Below are 22,294 nucleotides of genomic sequence, written 5' to 3' on the forward strand. Positions count from 1 at the left end.
CGAGTTTGGGACCTTCTCAGGTTATAAATTAAACTTAGGCAAGAGCGAGGTGTTTGTGGTGCACCCTGGAGACCAGGAGGAAGGAATTGGTAGGCTCCCGCTTAGGCCGGCAGGGGAGAGCTTTAGGTACCTGGGGGTGCAAGTGGCCAGGGACTGGGGGACTCTCCACAAGCATAACTTTACCAGACTGGAAGATTAGATGGAGGAGGAGTTCAGGAGGTGGGACATGCTGCCATTGTCGTTGGCGGGGAGGGTGCAGTCCGTCAAAATGACAGTGCTTCCGAGGTTCTTGTTCCTTTTTCAGTGCCTGCCCATATTTATCCCCAGGGCCTTATTTAGGAGAGTGACCGGCAGTATTCTGAGCTTTGTGTGGGCACATGGGACTCCGAGAGTGAGGAGGGTATTCCTGGAGCGAGGAAGGGATAGAGGCGGGCTGGCGCTGTACAACCTTCTGGGGTACTATTGGGCAGCCAATGTGTCAATGGTGCGTAAATGGGTGATGGAGGGGGGAGGGGCGGCGTGGAAAAGAATGGAGATGGCGTCATGTAGAGGTACAAGCCTGGGTGCCATGGTAACGGCACCGTTGCCGCTCTCCCCCAAGAGGGTTACCACGAGCCCGGTGGTGGCGGCGACCCTAAGAATCTGGGGACAGTGGAGACGGCATCGGGGGGAAACAGGGGGCTCGATGGAGGCTCCACTGGGTGGCAACCATCGGTTCATCCCGGGGAACACGGATGGGGGATTCAGGGGATGGCAAAGGGCGGGCATCAGCAAATTGAGGGACCTGTTTATTGGCGGGAGGTTTGCGGGCCTGGGGGAACTGGAAGATAAATTTGGCCTTCCCCAGGGGAACATGTTCAGATACCTGCAGGTAAAGGCGTTTGCTAGGCGACAGGTAGAGGGATTCCCTTTGCTGCCCTCGCAGGGGACGATGGACAGAGTGCTTTCGGGGGTGTGGGTAGGAGAGGGGAAGGTGTCTGACATCTATAAGGTAATGCAGGAGGTGGAGGAGTCGTCAGTGGAGGAGCTGAAGGCTAAATGGGAGGAGGAACTCGGGGAGCAGATAGAGGATGGGACTTGGGCGGAGGCCTTGGAGAGAGTCAACTCCTCCTCCTCATGTGCGAGGCTTAGTCTCATCCAATTTAAGGTGCTGCACCGGGCCCATATGTCCGGGACTAGGATGAGTAGGTTCTTCGGGGGTGAGGACAGGTGCACCAGATGTTCGGGGAGTCCTGCGAACCACGCCCATATGTTCTGGGCATGCCCAGCACTGGAAGAATTCTGGAAGGGGGTGGCGGGGACGGTGTCGAGGGTGGTTGGATCCAGGGTCAAACCAGGGTGGGGACTCGCGATTTTTGGGGTTGGGGTGGAGCCGGGAGTGCAGGAGGCGAAAGAGGCCGGTGTCCTGGCCTTTGCGTCCCTAGTAGCCCGTCGAAGGATTCTGTTACAATGGAAGGATGCAAGGCCCCCAAGCGTGGAGACCTGGATCAGTGACATGGCGGGATTTATAAAATTGGAAAAGGTCAAATTTGCCCTGAGAGGATCAATACAAGGGTTCTATAAACGATGGCAGCCTTTTCTGGACTTCCTGGCTCAGAGATAGGTAACTGGGTCAATAGCAGCAGCAACCCGGGGGGGGGGGGGGGGGGGGGGGGGGGGGGGTGTGCATTATTGTAGTGTTTATTCTGTAACTTTATAGTGTGTTAATTTGCGTTGTTGTTAAAATGCTGGGTTGTTCATGGGGATGGGGCGAATGTATATGATTGTTAATATTATTGTTATTTTCGGTATTTTACTAAGGTGCGTTATTGTTGTATAAAATCAAAATTTCTCAATAAAAATTATTAAAAAAAAAAAAATATGAGCATATTGGCAAACTGGGTGAGTATGACTAACACTGTGGAAGACACAAAAAGAGAGTAGAAAACCTTCAGACTGAGCAGTTGTGGCAAGTTTACTTTAATGTAGATAGATGTGAGATGATACATTTTGGTAGGAAAAACAGAAACATCTCTTACACCTGAGAAAACAAGGTTGAAGAGCAAAGCGATGTTGCTGAACAAATCATTAAAAGCAAAACTGGAGATCAGCAATTTAATTTTAAAATGCTAGTAAAGCACCAATTTATTTCAAAGGGTATAGAATTCAAAAGCTGTGAAGGTTTTCTAAATACGTGTAGGATTCTGGTCATGTCACACTTGGAGCTGTTCACAGTTGTGTCTGCATCCTGAAAATGATGTAGAAGCTCTGGGGAAAATACAAACAAGATTTGCAAGGATGATAACAGAATTGAAAGATTATAGATAGCAGGGCGGATCGAACAGATTATTTTTTTCTCTCCTTGGGAAATAGACAACACAAAGTTGACCTGATTGAGGTCTTTGAAATGATGAATGGAATGGGCAGGTAGATGTGGAGAGAATGATTCCACCAGTGAGAGAATCCACTGCAAGGGCTCATTAATACTTGTTAATTAATGAATCCAAATGGGAAATAAGAATTGTCTGCACTGAGTGGTTAGAATGTGGAACCCATAACCACAGAGGTGGTTTGGACAAACAACTAATAATAATAATAATCACTTCTTATCACAAGTAGGCTTCAATGAAGTTACTGTGAAAAGCCCCTAGTCGCCACATTCCGGTGCCTGTTCGGGGAGGCCAGTACGTGAATTGAACCCGCACTGCTGGTCTTGTTCTGCATTACAAGCCAGCTGTTTAGCCCACTGTGCTAGATAGTTTCAGAAGAAAACTACACAAGAGGAAAGCCAATAGAAAGATACACTGAAACGTTGGGATGAGCTAGATGGCATGGAAGGAATATTGTGTGGAATATAACCATTAGCACAGACAAATTCGACCAAATAGTCTGTTTCTGTGCTGTATATTCGATGTAATCCATGTATTAAATTCCGGAAAGGGTACTTGATATTGATTTTTTTATTGCAATCATAAGAGTACCAACAGTGCAGAAGGAGGCCATTTGGCCCATCGGTCTCCACAGACCCCCTCAAAGAGCACCCTACTCAGGCCCCCTCCCCACAACCCCAACTAACCGTTGGACACTAAAGTGTAATTTAACATGGCCAATCCACCCAAACTGCACATCTTTGGACTGTGGGAGGAAATCGGAGCACCCAGAGGAAACCCACGCAGACACGGGGAGAATGTACAAACTCCGCACAGACAGTCAGCAAGATCGGAGTCGAACCTGGTCCCTTGCACTGTGAGCAGCAGTGTGCCAGCGTGCTGCCCTGTTGGAAAGTTTTTACAACTCATCTGAGTTTGCTGTATGAATCCAAATGGGAAATAAGAAATATCTGTACTGAGTGGTTAGAATGTGGACAAACAACTTGCGCTGTGAGCAGCAGTGCTGCCACTGTACTGCCCTGTTGGAATGTTTTTACGACTCATCTAAGTTTGTTGTACAGAGGAATGTGATAACTCTTTCTGTGTTGTTTGCAGGTGTACTGCACAGGCCACCTCCCCAACACCAATGGTTAGCTCAACTTCTTGCTCCACCTACTATAGCACATCCGTTGCCAAGGCTGAACTGTTGAACAAAATGAAGGACTTCCCGAAGATGGCTGAAGAATGTTCAGAGGAGCAGGAGGATGAGGAAGAAGATAACGACAGGTTGATAGAAAAGAAGGTATTACATTTTTCCTAGATGCAGAATAGCTTTGGGTAATGAGTAGAAGCAGGTGCCAAGTATAGACTGCAGGAAGACGGATAGAAAAAAATCTGGAAGCAAAGCTGCCAGAGACACTCTTGGATAGCCAACAGCCCATGATTTTGGTTCAGGCCTGTGCGTCGGCTGCTTCTGCGAAAGGATATCATATGTCATATGGAGATGCACATTTTCAAATCATTTTGGGGGTTAGCAAACTCTTTTCTAATCAATTTTTTTTCTTACAAATTTCCACAGAAACAATTAATTAGCAGTCTTAGCAGGAAACTCTCTGTGTTGCATGAAGCCCAGAAGAGCCTCTTAGAAGACATCAGTGCAAACTGTGTGCTTGGTGAAGAGGCTGAAAGGATGGTGAAGAATGTCTGCAAACCAAATGAGTTTGATAAGTACCGAATGTTCGTCGGAGATCTGGATAAAGTTGTGAATCTGTTGCTGTCTCTCTCAGGCCGACTTGCTCGAGTAGAGAATGCCTTAAATAACTTGGGCCCTGATACATCTGAGGAGGAAAGGGTAGGTATGATCAGAAAATGCCGATTAATAAATGCATTCTTATTATCATAGAATTTACAGAGCAGAAGAAGGCCATGCGGTCCATCGAATCTGCACCAGCCCTTGAAAAGAGCACCCTACTTAAGCCCACGTTTCCCGTACCCCAGTAACCTCACCTAATGTTAGGAAACTAAGGGGCAATTTAGCATGGTCAATCCATGTAACCTGCACATCTTTTGACTGTGAGAGGAAACCAGAACACCCGGAGGAAATCCACGCAGACACGGGGAGAAAGTGCAAACTCCGCACAGTCAGCTGTGGCCGAATTGAACCTGGGTCTCTGGAGCTGTGAGGCAACAGTGCTAACCACTGCCGCTCCCAACAAGGTTCAACATTACGACCTCTCCACATTCTGTCCCTGGTCCACTACTCTTCCTCTCAAGCAACAGAGAAAGAGAAATAGTACTGAGAAACTGGGAGAAGTTGATTAAAAATTTAGAATGGATTGTACAACAATGTGCTTTTTTTTTTAAACCCCCTTGTCATTTTGAAAATGTATCTGGCTTCCACTTTATAACTGAGACAGATTGAAATTGGGGCATATTGCGCAAGGATATTCTGTGATTGGGGTTTATTGTGCGAGGTTGTTCTGAGAAGATCCACCTTGAATCACTCCCTGATGACATCACTCCATGTTTTAGCACTCTGGAGTGTGATCTTACTGGAACGCTACAATGCCATGTTGTTGGCCAGATTGGTGTGATGTAAAACCAGTTTTGCCTGGCAGCCACAACTCCACATATATCATCAAAAGTACAAATGTTTCAAAGCAGCCAGTGTAATTGTTGCTCCCTCCTGCTGGAAAACCAAACAAGTAATCTGAGAACACTGTAAAAATAAATTTTTAAAAAATTAATAAACAGAGAACCCACCGCTTCCATGGACTGCCCCGGTCTACCAGCCATTTCATTGATCTTGGGTAAAAACTCATCGAAGTCTAGCCCCTATAAAAGGGTATGATGAAACTCTTTTATCTTGTATCATCCCGAATGATAATGGCATATAAGAATTATATGGACCTTGACTGAAGAGAGTGAAACCACAATGGAATGAGATCATTTACTTTATTTACAACTGATATGCCAAATTCTGCTTTGTAGCTACTTGTAGTAAAAGTTGGTTTTAAATCGAGGATAATAATTACATTCCTCTTGCAAAAGAACTTGGGTTGGTCGAGGTTAACCGTATCATACATGTAATAATATCGGAAATATCTAATAATTTAGTGTGCAATGATTGATTCTCTTGATATCCAAGTGAAAGTGTGCTGCTGAGTGTGATATCCAAACCATAAATGTTCTAGGATCATTTCTGTACTGAATTGGCTGACCTCTCCATGCCTATTAGGAAGCACAAGGAAGAAACAAAAATACTCTCTATGCTTTGTAGCATCTTGTTTCTAAGTAGTTTAGGAAGCTTGAAAAAGGCCGTTCCACCTACTTTACGTTAGATCATAATAAAATCAAACAGTGTCAATGGGTCTTAATTTGCTATTAGACAACCTCACTGAAATATGTGAATATCAACTGAGAGCAGAATGTGTTTCAACCGTCGATGCCTGCCACAACCATGTAGCATGCTAACATTCAATGTCTTCACATATGAATTACTTGGGAAAGGTGCCACAAAACTGCAGCCTCCTGTGGATATCTTAGTACCTTGGCATGATACAATAGCTGGGAGACAACAGAGTAAAGTGCAGGAAAAAAATGAAGGGGGCATGCAAATCTAATTGACGACTACTGTTTATTTTAATTTGCAGCATGCATTGACTGAAAAGAAAAAACAGCTTACAGCGCAGCTTGAAGAGGCCAAAGAGCTGAAGGAACATGTGGATCGCAGAGAGCGCTCTGTCTATACTATCTTGGTCAACCACCTGTCGGAGGATGAGCTCCAGGATTATACTCACTTTGTAAAGATGAAATCTGCTCTCATCATTGAACAGCGAGAGCTGGAGGACAAAATCAAACTTGGGGAGGAGCAGCTCAAGTGTCTGAGGGAGAGTTTGTCCTTCAGGCCATGCTAAAACGGCAACATTGAAGTGTTTGGCCTAAATCATTAAACTTAATCTCTCAAATTTTAGCAAACAAAGAATTCCTTTATCAAATGTGTTAATGTGTTAATATCTAATGATTTTAAAATCTGGAATATATGCCCCTTGTTTCTAGCTGAATCTGAGTCATGCTTTACCATATTAACTGCCATTCTTCAGTGAAAACAGCTCATGTGAAAGTAAGGGACTGTTTGCTTCTTGCATTTGGTAAAGTTAACCAAAGGGATCATGAAGGTCCTAGGTTCTGTCACCCAGCAGTATTAAATTGTCTGATAGTTGAGGATTACAAATGGCTTTGGGGTCCAGACCTAGGAAGGGCCAAGTTATCTTCGATTTCTGGTCTTGATTTTATATAGTGACCTATTGGAAAATGTGAATTTGGTTGAGAACAGCATTCGGCTTAACTGTGATCAACGAAGCAGCGAAGTAGCCTACCCGATGCCTGGGATCGTGATGAAGAATGTCGAATTGGGCTAATGTTCTTGAGGGGTGCCAGTCCTATTGGAACCTTACCTGGATAAGAATTAGTCCCATCAACAGATGGGAAGAAAGGACAATCGTATTTTTGTGATAAATAAATAGCGTGAATTCAGGATTTGTGAAAAATAACCCCTATCAACCTTGTTTATTTTAGCCAGCACATATTTTTTTGGATTGAGCTGTACTCTGTATAAAGAAATCAGCCATAATCTGTCTATCCAAATGATGTTCTTTCTCAGTTGGTGCTGTCCTGGTCAAAGAACGTTGTAACTAACTGATTTCTTTTAACGTTCCCATTTTGTAACTGTGTTTCTGTCTCAGCGATATGTGCAATCATGCACGAGACCCCGACCATGCCCTTCATCAGCATCGTAGGAATGACTGCCATAAAAGGTTATTGTAATTCTGATTTTTATTTTAATCACTGGTTAGATCATTTGGCCAATATATAATCCAGAAGTTATTTTTTATTGAATTCAAATGATTTTCACTTTGAGACAGTATATAAATATTGTCCAAAGGTTTTCAGTGTTACTTTCTAGAGGCCTTCAAATGTAATTCTTAAATAAAAATACTTTAGTTTTCCTCTAATGGCTCATTAGTAAATGCACTGCCCAGTGTATAAGTGAGCAACACCGACCATAAAAAGGTCATGTTTTGATCCTTAGTCTGCGCTGAGGTGGGATAGTACAGAAGGGGAAAATTCAGCCACTGTTCCAGCACCTGACCACTATCAAGTGACCAGGTAAGGACAGGATTGGGTTCCACTTTGATTACCTTCCATAGTAAGATAGTTTCCCATCACTGAATATGTGCCAACACCCATGGCCACTTGGTCAAGAGACTGGAAGTTAATTGGCACCCACAGCACTTTCAGGGATTGGAAATAGGAGGAGGAGGAGGAAGCTTCTCATTAAAGATGGCACTTTCATTCTAGGTTAAAATTGCAGTTAAATGACCAATCAATCTCCGACACGGAAACTGCCATGATGTATCCAGAATATCATTGCTAATTTCAGGGTACAGTATTGCACTCAATGACCAAGTGCAGAAACAAATTGGTATATGGCAATAGTCTAATCCCAGAATATTTAGCATGTCTGTATAAAATAGAATGTGATGTGTTTCTGACATCTAGTGGCAACTATCAGTATTACACCAATTTTTGTTTTCATTCCACTGCCAGCTAATTTGTTAGATGCTCCCAGTCCCCTCTGCAAATGAGTAGAGTGGGGGAAACTTGTTTCATAGATTGAGCTGTGGATTGATTGAGCAGCTAGACATGAGTCTCCAGCATTGTTCATGCCTTCAAACTGGCAACTGTTTTATCATCAGAAATGGTTGACATGATAAGTCCAGAGTTAAGAAATGCACGCTGGCTGCTCCAGGTAAGACGAAAGTGGTGACGTATTTCTGTGAGAGAATAATGAAGAAATAGTAAAATCTCTGCTTGAGAAAGAAAAGTTTGAATGATCATTTTGCACAGTTTCTCATTTATCAGACTAACTGGTTTTGTATCATGTAGACTTGTGTGGGTCACGGTGGGGTGGGGGTGGAGAGAATGAGAATTTTTTACATTGTTTCTTGTGTTAAGTTAGTTTAAAACATTTATTCTACAACTGGAATTATTGAATTTCTGCCCCCCAAAAATTACAAAGCTGCTTTTATTACATTGTACTGCAATTTACTGTAATCCACCAGACTTTCAATTGGGGTACCTCAATCAGCGTTCAGTGCATTGGGAAGTTATTTTGTTGTTTTTGTGCAGAATTGTTGTGTGTTAAGAATTACCTTTGAAGTTGGGGTTGATAACTGAGGCACTGGGGTGCAAGTGGGGAGGTTTAGTGTCTGGAAAGCCAGACAGTACTTGGCACCACCTGATTTTTAACTTTGTTTGATTTCTGATTCCTGGTTGCCTGTTTGGTTGAAGGTCAGTCATCTGGCATTCAACCAACCTGATCGATAATATTCATCTATCTACTTTTCTTATTCTGGATTTGACCTTTTTTTAAATTTTAAACAGGTTAACCCCCTTGCTAAAATGGCGGACAAAAGAATGCCATCCGAAAATGTTAACTCAATCATTTTCTGAAAAATGAATTGGTATGTCACTGCCTCAGTGGGATTCTTCTTCAGCTGTTTAGATGTGTGGGTTGGCTTGTCAAATCTAATGAAGCCCCCCCAATTTGCAATCAATCCACGCTCTCATAACCCCACACCCCCCACCCCCCCTGCAATCTGTTCCTGCAAGCTTCTCCAATATCTGCAATTTTGGCACCTATCACCTGAAACTTTTTGAAGTAGTTAGAAGATTATTGGCTAAAATGTGTAATTTATTGTGGATATCAGAAGGCAGTAGTTGCATTCTGTTTGGCAACACACATTGTTTTTTTTTAAACTAGAAAATGAATACATGACAGATTATTTCAATAAGTTGCCGCTCATTTTATGGGTACAGAATAAAACCTCCTCTTCCCAGATTATGGAGCAGCTCGGAATTGAAACAAGTTTGCTTTTGAAAACTGAGCAGAAATGTGTGTTTGCCTTCTGAGGGGGTAGTGTGGCTGCTTTAGTTGGGAGCAACAGCCGCTCCACAATAAAAAATTGTATGATACTACTGGCACATTAGGTGGCATTTAGCAGCACAACATAATACATTGCCCACAGCTGGAAGGAGTACAGTGCATTGTTGCGGAGATATTTCAGAATTGAATCGATGGGTGGAGTGTAGGTGGAAATTGGCACATCGTTCCACAATGTAATTCAATCGAGATTGAAACATTGAAAATTCCAAATTCTAATCATTTTCATGGCCATCCAAATTTATGGGCCCCTATTACTGATTTGACAATGACCTGAAATTTCCAGAAAAGCTTTGACACAAGATGTCTCTGATTTTTTTCTGCATTCCTTATTTTCTTCTTGCCATATTATTTGGTTTATTTGGTTTTTAATTAGAATAACATTAAACTTATTCGAACTCTCTCTCATCAAAGCAAACACTTTAAGATCCTTTGGTTACCTTTGTTTTCTGAGTGGCTTGGTTCCCTTCATCCATTTTGGATTTGGGAGCCATATTTAAAAAATTAATCTTGGATGATTGTAAATCGATCTGAAAGATTTTGAACCCGAGAGTCGTCATGTCACACATGCAACCGGCTGAGTTTGACAAACCGATGCACTGACAATCAGATCTGCTCTCCAACAAGGTTACTTATTGCCTGTGCACCAAGGTTTGGAAGAGGTAAGATTTATAAGCCAGAGTTTTCCAATTCTATGCGCCAGGCTAATGTTCTGGCTGTTGAAGAAAATTGGCAGAGAATTGTATGCAGGCAAGTACAGAAATGGAAAATCCAGCCACATTGTATTCTGAATCATGTTAGATTTAAAGGTGCTATTTCTCGTGACTCATTAGATTTCCAAACCTATTGCCTTCTGATTTGAGCTTTAACATTCAAATAAAGAGGTTTAGCAGCTTACCTGAAGGGTGGATCTCTGCAATCTCGCACTCCCTCAATGCCCCAATGTTATGCACTCATGTCCTACATTGGAATTTCAACCCACAATCTATTGCCTTGGGTAAGAAAGTTGCCAACTAAGCCAATGTCTACCACTCATGGGCAGAATATGATTTGCAATTGTCCTCTTGCCCAATCCTTCCCAGCACATTCAGCGTCCTGCTTAACCTTCTTATGCATGCTGTATTGTAACCCTAGGCTCTGTTAGGAAAAGGAGGTTTGATGAGGATTGCTTGTTGGGGCTGGGGATGGGGGGGAACTAAGAAATATTAAAATAAGTCCTCAGCATACAACAACTGCACAATTAAAATTAAGACTTCACGTTCTCAGAACTTGAAGCACGAATTGAAGAGGTTGGCTGTTGATTCCATCTTGTTTCAAAAATTAATTAGGGTGAGCATCTTCAATGAGCTTAACTTTGTAATTGTGCAAATATCTCCTCTGCGCCACATTAGTTAGTAAAAAAAATCAATTATTGGTTTGTCCCCAAGCCTTCAGTACTGAAGCAAGACTTTTCTTTACTATGCGTTTCAGTGTCATACCTTGAACATTTTCTGATACCCCTAGTTAGTGAAGCCAAATGTTGAGAGCATGATCAACTACTTGATTGTATTTAGCATGGTTTATGGGGAACAGACTGGTGGGATATTGATCACATTAATATTTTTTAATGTTGGTGAGATGTCAGTGACAGCTGTGCAAATATGGATCAGAGGCCCTATTCTCGGTATGGAGAGAAGACAGGATGGTTAAAAAATCAGAGGACGGACCTTTCATGGCTTTCCACTTGACAAGAAAACATGTCATGGCTCCATGGAGTAGATGGGAGGCGAGAGAGTCAGAAAATAAACATTGCAAGAAATATTCGGTGGTGTCAGAGTTCTCAGACCATTGAAAGTTAAGATCATTATTCTGGAAAAAATATTTTGGAACATTTCTTGGGCTACTTTGAAAGATATTGAAATAGTTGAACCACCCAGAGCCTCAAATACCTTACATTGATGAGGCAATGCCTTACATGCGTTCCTGTTGTGCACCACTGAATCATGAAATTTAAACGTCATACAAAACCAAAGTAGATGAAGTATTTACCAAATTAAAGCTGCGCACAGCACAGCATCCAGGAGTGCCATGCAGTGATTTCAGAATCTACTAGAAAATTGTAGATGTTTAATTGAAAAATATATAAAAACTGTGAATAATTTATTTTTTTATTGTACATAACAGAATCCAATTTGATTAGTGATAAATGTTTGGATGTATTTGTAATCCTAACGTTTTTCTTTATTTAGCTTTGAAAAGCAAACAAAACTGTAGATATCTGGAATTCTGGTGATAAAATAGTAAATTGTTAGATGATGTTGACAACTTTAAATATATAAAAGTCTGCTTCCTGATTATAGACTACAGGATTCTGCCTCTTCACTATGCAAGTAACTATAAATTCACAAGGGTCAAATGTAATTCAAATTGATTTAATCTTAGTGTGATATTTAGCTGAAGAATATTTACGTGCACTTGTAATATCTCCCATTTTATACAAGCACCTGATTAAACTGCTTTTGTTGTACATACCATGATTCAGTGTGAATTGTTTGACATTTTAATGCACTTCAGTAGATAATCAATCTTCATGAAGATCAACAATGTCAAATATCAGCAGTATTGCTGATGTCAATATGGTGAGATTTACCAAATCATGTACCTATAAAACGACACGTCTGCTTTTCTCCTGGAATGCAGAATGGATTGAATCAATAAATACACTTGGGATCTTTAGATATATTTTTTATAATTACAATAGATATTTATATCCATTGTAATTTTCTCAATTATTCTATTTCTTTTACTCTTTCACATATTTAAGCAGTCACATGTATAAAATCTTTAGACTAGAATAGAGGTTTGGACTCTAAAGCAAAATACTGCAGATGCTGAAAGTATGAAATAAAAACCGAAAATGCTGGAAATACTCATGTCGTTAATCAGAGTTCACATTTCCTGAGATTGAAGGTTCATCATCATCCTGAATTTTCTTTCAATTTAAATATTTCCAATTAAGGGGTAATTTAGCATGGCCAATCCACCGACCTTGAACATCTTTGGGTGGTGGCGTAAGACCCACGCAGACCCGGGGAGAATGTGCAAACTCCACATGGACAGTGTCCCTGGGCAGGTATTGAACCCGGGTCCTCAGCGCCATGAGGCAGCTGTGCTAACCACTGTGTCACCATACTGCCCTGTCAAACTAAAATGTTAACTCTGCTTCTCTCCATAGATGTTGCCTGACTTGCTGAATATTTCCCAACATTAATGAAGATTTTGGAGGCTGGCCACGCAGCCTCAAGAGGGTTGGTGTCACAAAATAAATCCACCCCTATGTTAAAAAAACCTACTGCAGTGCTTGACACTTTTCCCATTACAAGCCTTTTAACGGGAAGGGACTGAGCTTCCCCAGCAGTACTCATCGATTGAGAAACCATAGGCTTATGCTGCCTGATTTTCCATCAAGTAAATATAGGGCGCAAACCTACAGCCACGCTGTGTTGGAAAAACAGACCACCGCGGCGTGGCCATTGAAAGCCGGGAGATCCTGCTCCCGGCATCTACCCAGCTCACCACGCCTCGCGAGATTCAACACAATCACTTTTTGGCAAATCTACATATTAGAGCAAGGCCTTACTCTAATGTGCAGATTCCCAAGGTACCGGAGGCTTTGGGATTCAACCCTTTCGCTTCAGAGTCCTCAGACGAGCGCCATTTGGTACTGGTCCCCACAAACGTGGACCAGACGGAACGTCACTCGTGGGGGTCTCCAAGGGGATCGAAGGCCCCCAGCTGCATGCCCTTTGGGCAGGGTGGTGCTCTGGAACTGCTAGTGCCACCATGGCACTGCCAGCTAGCAGGGGCACTGCCAAGCTGGTATTTGCCCAACAGTGTTGAAGGGGTGGGGGGACTAAGGACCCTCCCAAATTCACATCCACTGGTTCTCCTTTGTCTAACTTCCTTGTTACTTCCTCAAAAAAACTCCAGCAGATTTGCCAGACATGACCTCCCTTTGACAGAGCCGTGCTGACTCAGTCCTATTTTACCTCGTACTTCCAAGTACGCCGCCATCTCACCTTTAATAACGGACTCTAAAATATTGTCAATGACTGAAGTCGGGCTAACCGGCCTATAATTTCCTGTCTTCTGCCTCCCCCCCTTCTTAAACTGTGGTGTTACATTAGCCACTTTCCAGTCCTCTGGGACCCTTCCTGTCTCCAGTGATTCCTGAAAGATCACCACCAATACGCCCACAATTGCCTCAGCTATCTCTTTTAGAACCCTGGGGTAAAGTCCATCCGGTCCAGGTGACATCCACCTTCAGACCTTTCATTTTCCCCAGAACCTTCTCCTTAGTGATGGCCACTGCACTGCCCCCTGATTCTCCTGGAGCTCTGGCATCCCACTGGTATCTTCCACCGCGAAGACTGATGCAAAGTAACTATTCAGTTTGTCTGCCATTTCTTTGTTCCTATTATTACTTCTCCAGCCACGTTTTTCCAGTGGTCGAATGTTTATTTTTGCCTCTCGCTTACCTTTTATATATTGAAAGAAACTCTTCCTATCATCTTTTATATTATTAGCTATCTTGCACTCATATTTCATCTTCATTCCCCTTATTGCTTTTTTAGTTGTCCTCTGCTTGCTTTTAAATGATTCCCAATCCTCCGGTTCCCACTAATCCTTGCCACTTTGTATGCTTTTTCTTTTGGTTTTATGCTGTCCTTGACTTCCCTTGTCAACCATGGCTGCCTTGTCCTGCTCTTAGCATGTCTCCTCCTTCCTTGGGATGAATTTCTGTTGTGCCTCCCGAATAACCCCCCAAAACTCCTGCCATCGCTGTTCCACTGTCTTCCCTGCTAGGCTCCATTTCCAATCAACTCTGGCCAGCTCCTCTCTCATGTCTTTGTAGTTACCCTTATTTAATTGTAATACTGTTAAATCTGACTCCAGCTTCTCCCTCTCAAACTGCAGGGTAAATTCTATCATAAGGGTTCCTTCACCTTCAGTTCCCTAACCAAGCCTGCCACATTACACATCACCAAATCCAAAATTGCCTGTTCCCCAGTGGGCTCTACCACAAGCTGCTCCAAAAAAACCATCTCAAATATTCCACAAATTCCTTTTCTTGGGATCCACTGCCAACCAGATTTTCCCAGTCCACGTGCATATTGAAGTCTCCCATGATTATTGTGATATTGCCTTTTTTACATGCTTTCTCTATCTCCCGATTTAGTTTCTGCCCCACATCCTGTACATAACTCCCATCAGGGTCTTTTTACCTTTGTGATTCCTCAACTCTACCCACAGAGATTCTATGCCTTCTAATTCTATATCACTCCTTGCTATCAATTTAACTTAATTCCTTACTAACAATGTAATCCCACCCACTCTGCCCATCTGTCTGTCCTTTCGATAGGACACATATCCTTGGATATTTAGATTTCAACCCTGATCCCCTTGCAGCCATGTCTCTGTGATGCCCATAACATCGTACCAACCAATTTCAATGTGCGTAACATTTACCTTGTTCTGTATACTGCGCACATTAAGGTACAATACCCTCAGTCCTGTATTAACCACCTCCCTTCTCATACTGGTCCCCTTTTTTGTTCTGCCGGAGGGTGGTGATGTTCTCTTATTTTTGTTCTCTATTTCCCCTTCAGTTATGACACCTTCTACGCTAACGCTCTGGTTCCCCCCCCCCCCCCCCCCCCCCCCACCCCTGTCATATTAGTTTAAATCCTCCCGAGTGACATTAGCAAACCTCCCAGGTTAAATTTAATTTATTCCACCATTTGGCTGCCTGTTGTAACAAATTAAGCAAATGAAATATTTCATCTACAAATAAATGTATTTATATTTAATTTTGTAGTTTTAAATCTTGAAGGAAGTTTTAGAAAGATCCCCTCAAAGCAAAGTTCAAGGCATATCCAAACCTATGGCTGGGATTTTCCGTGCACCGTGTTTTGCGGCGATGGAGACAGCCTGCCATTGGCTGGATCCTGCTGCTCTCAACTAAATTTCCCATTCCATACACCATCTCTTCCCTCCCCCCCCTTCCCCCCCCCCCCCCCCCCCCCCCCCCCCCGCCCAGCCACCTGCTGGGAAACTCGTGCAGGGGTTCACTGTCGACAGAACCAGAAAATCGCACCGCCGACAACGGCTGAGCCAATGCTTCCATTGGAGTGAGAGAAAGGACCACTCGAGTCTCTCTGGCATTCAATATAATCATGGCTGATCTCAACTCAATACTTCTGCACTCTCCACAGACACATTGATACCTTTAGAATCTACAAAGCTACCTATTTCCTTCTTAAATATATTCAGTGACTTGGCCTCTACAGCCTTCTGTGGTAACGGATTCCACAAGATCACTGCCCCGAAGATATTACTCATCTCAGTGCTAAATGGCCGACCCTGTGCCCTGAGTCTGTGACCCCTTGTTCTAGACCCACAATCAAAGGAAACATCATCCCTGTATCCAGTCTGTCAGTATTTTATATATTTGTGAGATCCCCTTGCATTCTTGCAATATCCAGTGAATACATGATGTGGAGTTGCCAACGTTGGACTGGAGTAGGCACAGTAAGAAGGTTTATTTGGAATCATGAGCTTTCGGAGTGTAGCTCCTTCATCACTGCTTCATCACTCACCTGATGAAAGAGCTGCGCTCCGAAAACTCGTGATTCCAAATAGACCTGTTGGACTTTAACCTGTCGTTGTACAACTTCTTACTGTGCCCACCCCAGTCCAACACCGGCATCTCCACATCTCAGAACCATGATAGGGTTGCCCTTGTCCTCATTTCCATCCCACCAGCCTCTGCATTTAATGAATGAAATGAAATGAAAATCGCTTATTGTCACGAGTAGGCTTCAAATGAAGTTACTGTGAAAAGCCCCTAGTCGCCACATTCCGGCGCCTGTTCGGGGAGGCTGTTACGGGAATCGAACCGTGCTGCTGGCTTGCCTTGGTCTGCTTTCAAAGCCAGCGATTAGCCCTGTGAGCTAAACAGCCCCTTTAAAGGATCATCCTCCGCCATCCATTTTTGCCAACTCAGGCATGATGCCACCCTCCTTCACCCGCCCCTCCTCCCCCTCCAACACTGCATTCTATAGGGACCGCTCTTTCCATGACACTGGTCCACACCTCAAACACAGTCAACTCTTCATCTCTTTGACATGCACCTTCCCTTGAAATTGTAGAAATTGCAACATCTGCACCATTACCTTCTCACTCCTCATCATTTCAGGCTCCAAATACTTATTTCAGCTGGAGTAACATAGAAATATCAAAACATAGAAAATAGAAGCAGGAGGAGGCCATTCAGCCCATCGAGCCTGCTCCGCCATTCATTCTGATCATGGTGTATCATTAAGTTCAATACCCTGATCTCGCCTTTCCCTTATATCCCTTGATCTCTTTTTCCCCAACAGTCATATCTAATTCCTTCTTGAAATTATACAATGCATTGGCCTCGACTACATTCTGCGGTAGTAAATTCCATAGATTCACCACTCTCTGGGTGAAGAAATTGCTCCTCACCTCAGTCCTAAAGGTTTACCCATTATCTTCAAAACTATGACCCCTAGTTCTGGACTCCCTCATCATTGGAACATTCTTTTCTGAATATACCCTGTCTAATCCTGTTACAAGTTTCAATGTTTCTATGAAAGTGAAAATCGCTTGTCACAAGTAGGCTTCAAATGAAGTTACTGTGAAAAGCTCCTAGTCACCACATGCCGGTGCCTGTTCGGCAGGCTGCTCCAGGAATTGAACGTGCTGCTGGCCTGCCTTGGTCTGCTTTCAAAACCAGCAATTTAACCCTGTGCTAAACCAGCCCCTGTCTCCGAGATCCTCTCTCACTCTTCTAAACTCCAATGAATATAATAATCTTTATTCGTGGCACAGTAGGCTTACATTAACACTGCAATGAAGTTACTGTGAAAATCCCCTAGTCGCCACACTACGGCATCTGTTCAGGTATATAGAATCATGAATTACAGTGCAGAAGGAGGCCATTTGGCCCATCAAGTCTGTACTGGCCCTTGGAAAGAGCATAAGCCCGCGCCTCCACCCTATCCCAATAACCCAGTAATCCCACCTAACCGGTTTTTTTGGACACTAAGGGCAATTTATCATAGAAAGAACATCCTTCCTCAGATAATGACATCAAAACTGCAAACAATACCCCAGATGTGGCCTCACCAATGCCCGATACAACTGCAGTCAAACATCCCTATTCCTCTACTCAAATCCTCTCGCTATGAAGGCCAACATGACATTGGCCTTCCTTACTGACTGCTGTACCTGCTTACTTTCAGTGGCTGATGCAGAACACCAAGCTCTCGCTGAGTATCCACCTCTCTCAATTTACACTAATTCAAATAATAATCTGCCTTCCTATTTTTGCTACCAAAGCGGATAACCTCACATTTATCCACATTATACAGCATCTGTCACGTATGTGCCCACTTACACAGCCTGTCCAAATCCCACTGAAGCATCTCTGCATCCTCCTCACAACTCACCCTCCCACCCAACTTTATATCATCTGCAAATTTGGAGATAATACATTTAGTTCCCTTGTCCAAATTATTAATATATAATGTGTACAGTTGTAGTCTTGGCTCAGATCCCTGCGGTACCCCACTAGTCACTGCCCTTGTCCTCATTTCCATCCCACCATTTCACTTGCACCTCCTTGAATTTGGTCTATTGTTTTCGCTGCTCGCAATGTGGTCTCCACTACATTAGGGAGACTAAGCACAGACTGGGTGACCACTTTGCAGAACGCCTTCACTCAGCCTGCAGGCATGACCCCACCTTCCTGTCGCTTGCCAATTCAGCTCAGAATCTCTCATGCCTGTTGCTCGTTATGCTTTCCCTTAATTTGCTCTGTTTTAATTACCTTTGCTCAAGAGTTGCCAGGTATCTTTCTGATACCACCACAAGGTTCAACCGAATACTGATCAATGACTCAATACACCAGTTAGTAAGTTTGAAATAATACACATTTATTTACACACAGTCAATTATTACTCATGCACAAACTCTACTCACTAAACTACAACTACTACTAAAAGCCTATACTTAGCTTCGAGTGGCCCACTCAGTCAGAGGAACAATGGCCGTTGTCCGGTTCTGATACTGCTGGTTTCAAACTGGTATAGAATAGTAGCTAGGAGCACCTATCTCGTAGCGCACGTTGACCTTAGACTTACTTGGCTGATGCTTGGCGGGCCTCTCGTCGCTGAGAGCCAAATGCCAAGGTGAAGATGGAGAAAGTAAGAGATCTCCAGAGAGAGTGCGAACTGACCTTGGGGACTCTGTTTTATACCCCAAGGGGTTTCGCGCCCTTCTTTGCAGATCCTGGACTTGGTCCCAATTAATTGGACCATGTCCCAATCGTTTGTATCGATTCTCTCCAATAACGGGGTCATTCCCTGATCGTTGGGCGGGCTCTAGGTAACCGTTGGCCTGTCTTTGTTTTAGCTTCCACTGGCGCCGGGAAGTCTGCCCTGGTACCGATTGTTTCAATGTTTCTTTTTGTCCCCGGAGATAGCTCATTACTATGCTAATGGCTTGTAGTTTCAGTTCTGTCTGGGTTCTGCAAGTTCCAATCCACAGGAAACCTTGCACCTGCTTGTTTTTCTAGCGCTGTCCATTTTTCCCTGCACTCTTTGCGAGTATCCATTTTGGAATCGGGACGTGGCCACCCCCAGGTGGCTACATTCCCACATGTCCATACTTGGCCTGCTACAATGCTCCAGTAAAGTCCAATGCAAACTGGAGAAGCAGCATCTCATCCTCCGATTAGGCATGTTAAAACCCTCAGGTGGGGTTGCGGTGATAGGGTGGCGACATGGGCTTAACTAGGGTGCTCTTTCCAAGGGCTGTTGCAGACTCGATGGGCCGAATGGCCTCTTTCTGCACTGTTAGTTCTATGATAACATTGAGTTCAGCAACTTCAGATTGTGACCTTTCTCTCCCTTTTTTAAATATCCAAAACATTTTTTGCCCTTATGCAAAAGAAAACCTTTCCCCAAAGGGCTGTCACTTTATCTTCAGTGTTGCTCTTATCGAGTACTGACCGTTATTCTCCCATTGCCACATCTTTCCCTTAAACAACCACTAGCACCTTCTCCTGCCATTAATTCTCCTCCCCATCTTGTGACCTTTGTGACCTACACATTTTTGTTGCAATCTCTCAATACTCCCACCATTCACTCACCTTTTTGTTTTAGTTTCAGCTTCCAGCATATGCAGAATTTACACAATACAAAACCTAGGATAGTCTATTCCCTACTTGGCACTGGTCTAAAATATATCTTGTACACACTCCAGGAATTCATCCATCATGGTGTTATTACTAATTTGGTTTCCCCAGTCCATATGTAGATTAAAATCACCCATGATTGCTGTAACACGGGGCGACGAGTGACACAGTGGTTAGCACTGGGACTACAGCACTGAGGACCTGGGTTTGAATCCAGGCCCTGGGTCACTATCTGTGTGGAGTTTGCACATTCTCCCCATGTCTGCGTGGGTTTCACCCCCACAACCCAAAGATGTGCAGGTTAGGTGGATTTGCCATGCTAAATTGCCCCTTAATTGGAAAAAAATAATTGGGTACTCTAAATTTAGAATTTAAAAAATGATTACTGTAACACCCTTATTACACGCATCTCTAATTTCCTGTTTATACAGAATGTACAGTGCAGAAGGAGGCCATTTAGCCCACCGAGTCTTCACCGGTCCTTGAAAAGAGCACACTACCTCAGCCCATCCCTGTAACCCAGCAACCCCACCCAATCGTTTTTTGGTCACTAAGGGCAATTTAGCATGGCCAATCCACCTAACCTGCACATCTTTGGACTGTGGGAGGAAACCGGAGCACCCGGACAAAACCCACGCAGACACGGGGAGAATGTGCAGATTCCGCACAGACAGTGACCCAAGCCGGGAATTGATCCTGGGACCCTGGAACTGTGAAGCAACTGTGCTAACCACTGTGCTACCATGCCCCCCTTTATGCCACCTGCTCCCTTAGCACTACCATTTGGAGGCCTACCGATCACTAACTCCGAATAATGTTTTCCATTCCTTGTTGCTTCTTAGTTCTACCCACACTTATTCTACATCTGGATCTGAGCCAATTTTCTTTCTTACTGTTTCACTGATTTCATCCCGAACTAACAATGCTGCACCGCCTCCTTTTGTTTTCTATTTGTCCTTCGTAAATACCTAAATATCCTTGGATACACTATTCTCAGCCTCGGTCATCTTGCAGCCGTGTCTCCATGATCACAATCGTATCATACCTGCTTAATCGATTTGCACTGTTAATTTGTCTACCTTATTGTGAATGCTTGTGCATTCGGATACAATGCCTGTTACTTCCCTACGATAATTGGGTGGTACCACTATCTGGTGAACAACCGTTCACTCCTCATCCGCAAATCTATGATGATGTCTCCACTTCATCATCACAACTCCATTCTTAACGTAATAACACTCTGGAACCCCCCCCCCCCCCGCGCCCCAGCCTCTACTTCTGTGAGAGCTGACTGTGTTATTTTATGCATCTCTGGATTTGCCTCCTGGGCCTCAGTTAATGACATCCTATCAAACACTTCCTTAGAATTATCCTCAATCTCAAGGATAGTGTTGGCTACTTAACCATCTGATTATGGTGTGTGGTGAACTTTGTTTAGCCATTGTCCTGGTCACCATACACGATAGAAAAACATCAGGAAATTGTTCCTGTAACTGCTCTGTCTTCTTATCTTCCCTCAGACTCTGTAATCATGGGTGAAGCTACAACCTTAACTCCTGCCAAATAATTTCCCAAAAGTAAGTCAACTCCATTCACTGGTAATTTCTTAACCACTCCGACAACTACTGGACCGGGCAATAAATCACACTCCAATTGTAGTTTATACAATGGAATTGATATTATCTCCACTTATCCCCATCACTAACACTTTAGCTTTATTGCACTCTCTGGAAGGAAAATCAAATCCCTCTCCAGTAAGAAAGTTTGCGTAACATTTACGTCCCTTAAATTAGGTATGGGTTTGGCTATATCACTTTATTAAAATAGGGTGATCATCCCCTGAGACAAAAACCCTGCATATCTTTCATCTACCTTATTCATCACATCTGCTTCCATTATAACGTTTACCTTGGGTCTTCTAAGTCCTGTTAGAGTTGCAGTCTGTCCTGTAATATTCTCCACCTGCATTCTCTTTTCAGAACTCTCCTTATGAACCCCAACAGGTTCCATGGGCTTTCCTCGCAACTTCTACCGTGCTGAACGAACAATGGTAACACCTTAGCCCTCGAGTTCCACCTCCACCCTCAGTACCTTCCTTCCTGATCTGAGGATGGGAACTCTGAGAGTTCCCAGCTATCCATTCCTTAACTTGGATACATGCCTTCCTTTTACTCTCGCACTACCAAAATTTAAAAAATTAGGAGCTGGTGGAACAAAGGTTTAAATTTTTGGATCAGCTCATAAACATCAGCCATTATTGCTGCTTGTCTAGCGGTCACAACCTTTCAGTCTTCAACATGGGTTCTTTTCACAGAAGGTAATGAATTCTTAAATTCTTCCCAGAGAATGATTTCTTTCAAGAGCCTGTGGGTAGATTCAACCACCAAAACTCGTATCTACCTAGTAAAATTGTTCTGCCTAACCTTTTTAAATTCAGCATAAATCTGTCCTGGCTGTTTCCTTATATTCCGAAACTCTTGCCTATATAACTCGGGAACTCATTCATATTCACCCAGAATAGCCTTTTTTTTATCTTGTCATAATCATTAGACTCCCCCCCTATGACAGGGACGCATAAACTTCCTGTGCCCGCTCTGTCTTTGCCTTGGTAATGTCCACTTTTCTTTCGGCCACTCCAATTGAGTTGCTATTTTCTCAAATGCCATGAAAAATGCC

General features: G+C 43.3%; 1 protein-coding gene and 1 long non-coding RNA gene across 5 annotated transcripts in view; one reads left to right on the forward strand and one right to left on the reverse strand.

The window, feature by feature from the left end:
* LOC119952060 (protein Shroom4-like) overlaps positions 1–11,864 on the forward strand; it is a 192,753-nt gene extending 180,889 nt beyond the window's left edge. For all 4 annotated transcript variants that reach the window (XM_038775576.1, XM_038775579.1, XM_038775577.1 and 1 more), the window contains 3 exons: positions 3,465–3,651; positions 3,928–4,200; positions 6,002–11,864. In XM_038775576.1, the coding sequence (XP_038631504.1) occupies positions 3,465–3,651; positions 3,928–4,200; positions 6,002–6,265 (724 nt within the window). In that variant the 3' untranslated portion in view covers positions 6,266–11,864. The remainder of the gene's footprint in view (positions 1–3,464; positions 3,652–3,927; positions 4,201–6,001) is intronic.
* LOC119952062 overlaps positions 1–22,294 on the reverse strand; it is a 74,095-nt gene that overhangs the window by 5,964 nt on the left and 45,837 nt on the right. Inside the window, exon 2 of the long non-coding RNA XR_005457753.1 lies at positions 4,081–4,186. This is a non-coding gene — a long non-coding RNA (uncharacterized LOC119952062). The remainder of the gene's footprint in view (positions 1–4,080; positions 4,187–22,294) is intronic.

Source organism: Scyliorhinus canicula, chromosome 17 (assembly GCF_902713615.1).
Source record: "Scyliorhinus canicula chromosome 17, sScyCan1.1, whole genome shotgun sequence".
Taxonomy (NCBI): domain Eukaryota; kingdom Metazoa; phylum Chordata; class Chondrichthyes; order Carcharhiniformes; family Scyliorhinidae; genus Scyliorhinus; species Scyliorhinus canicula.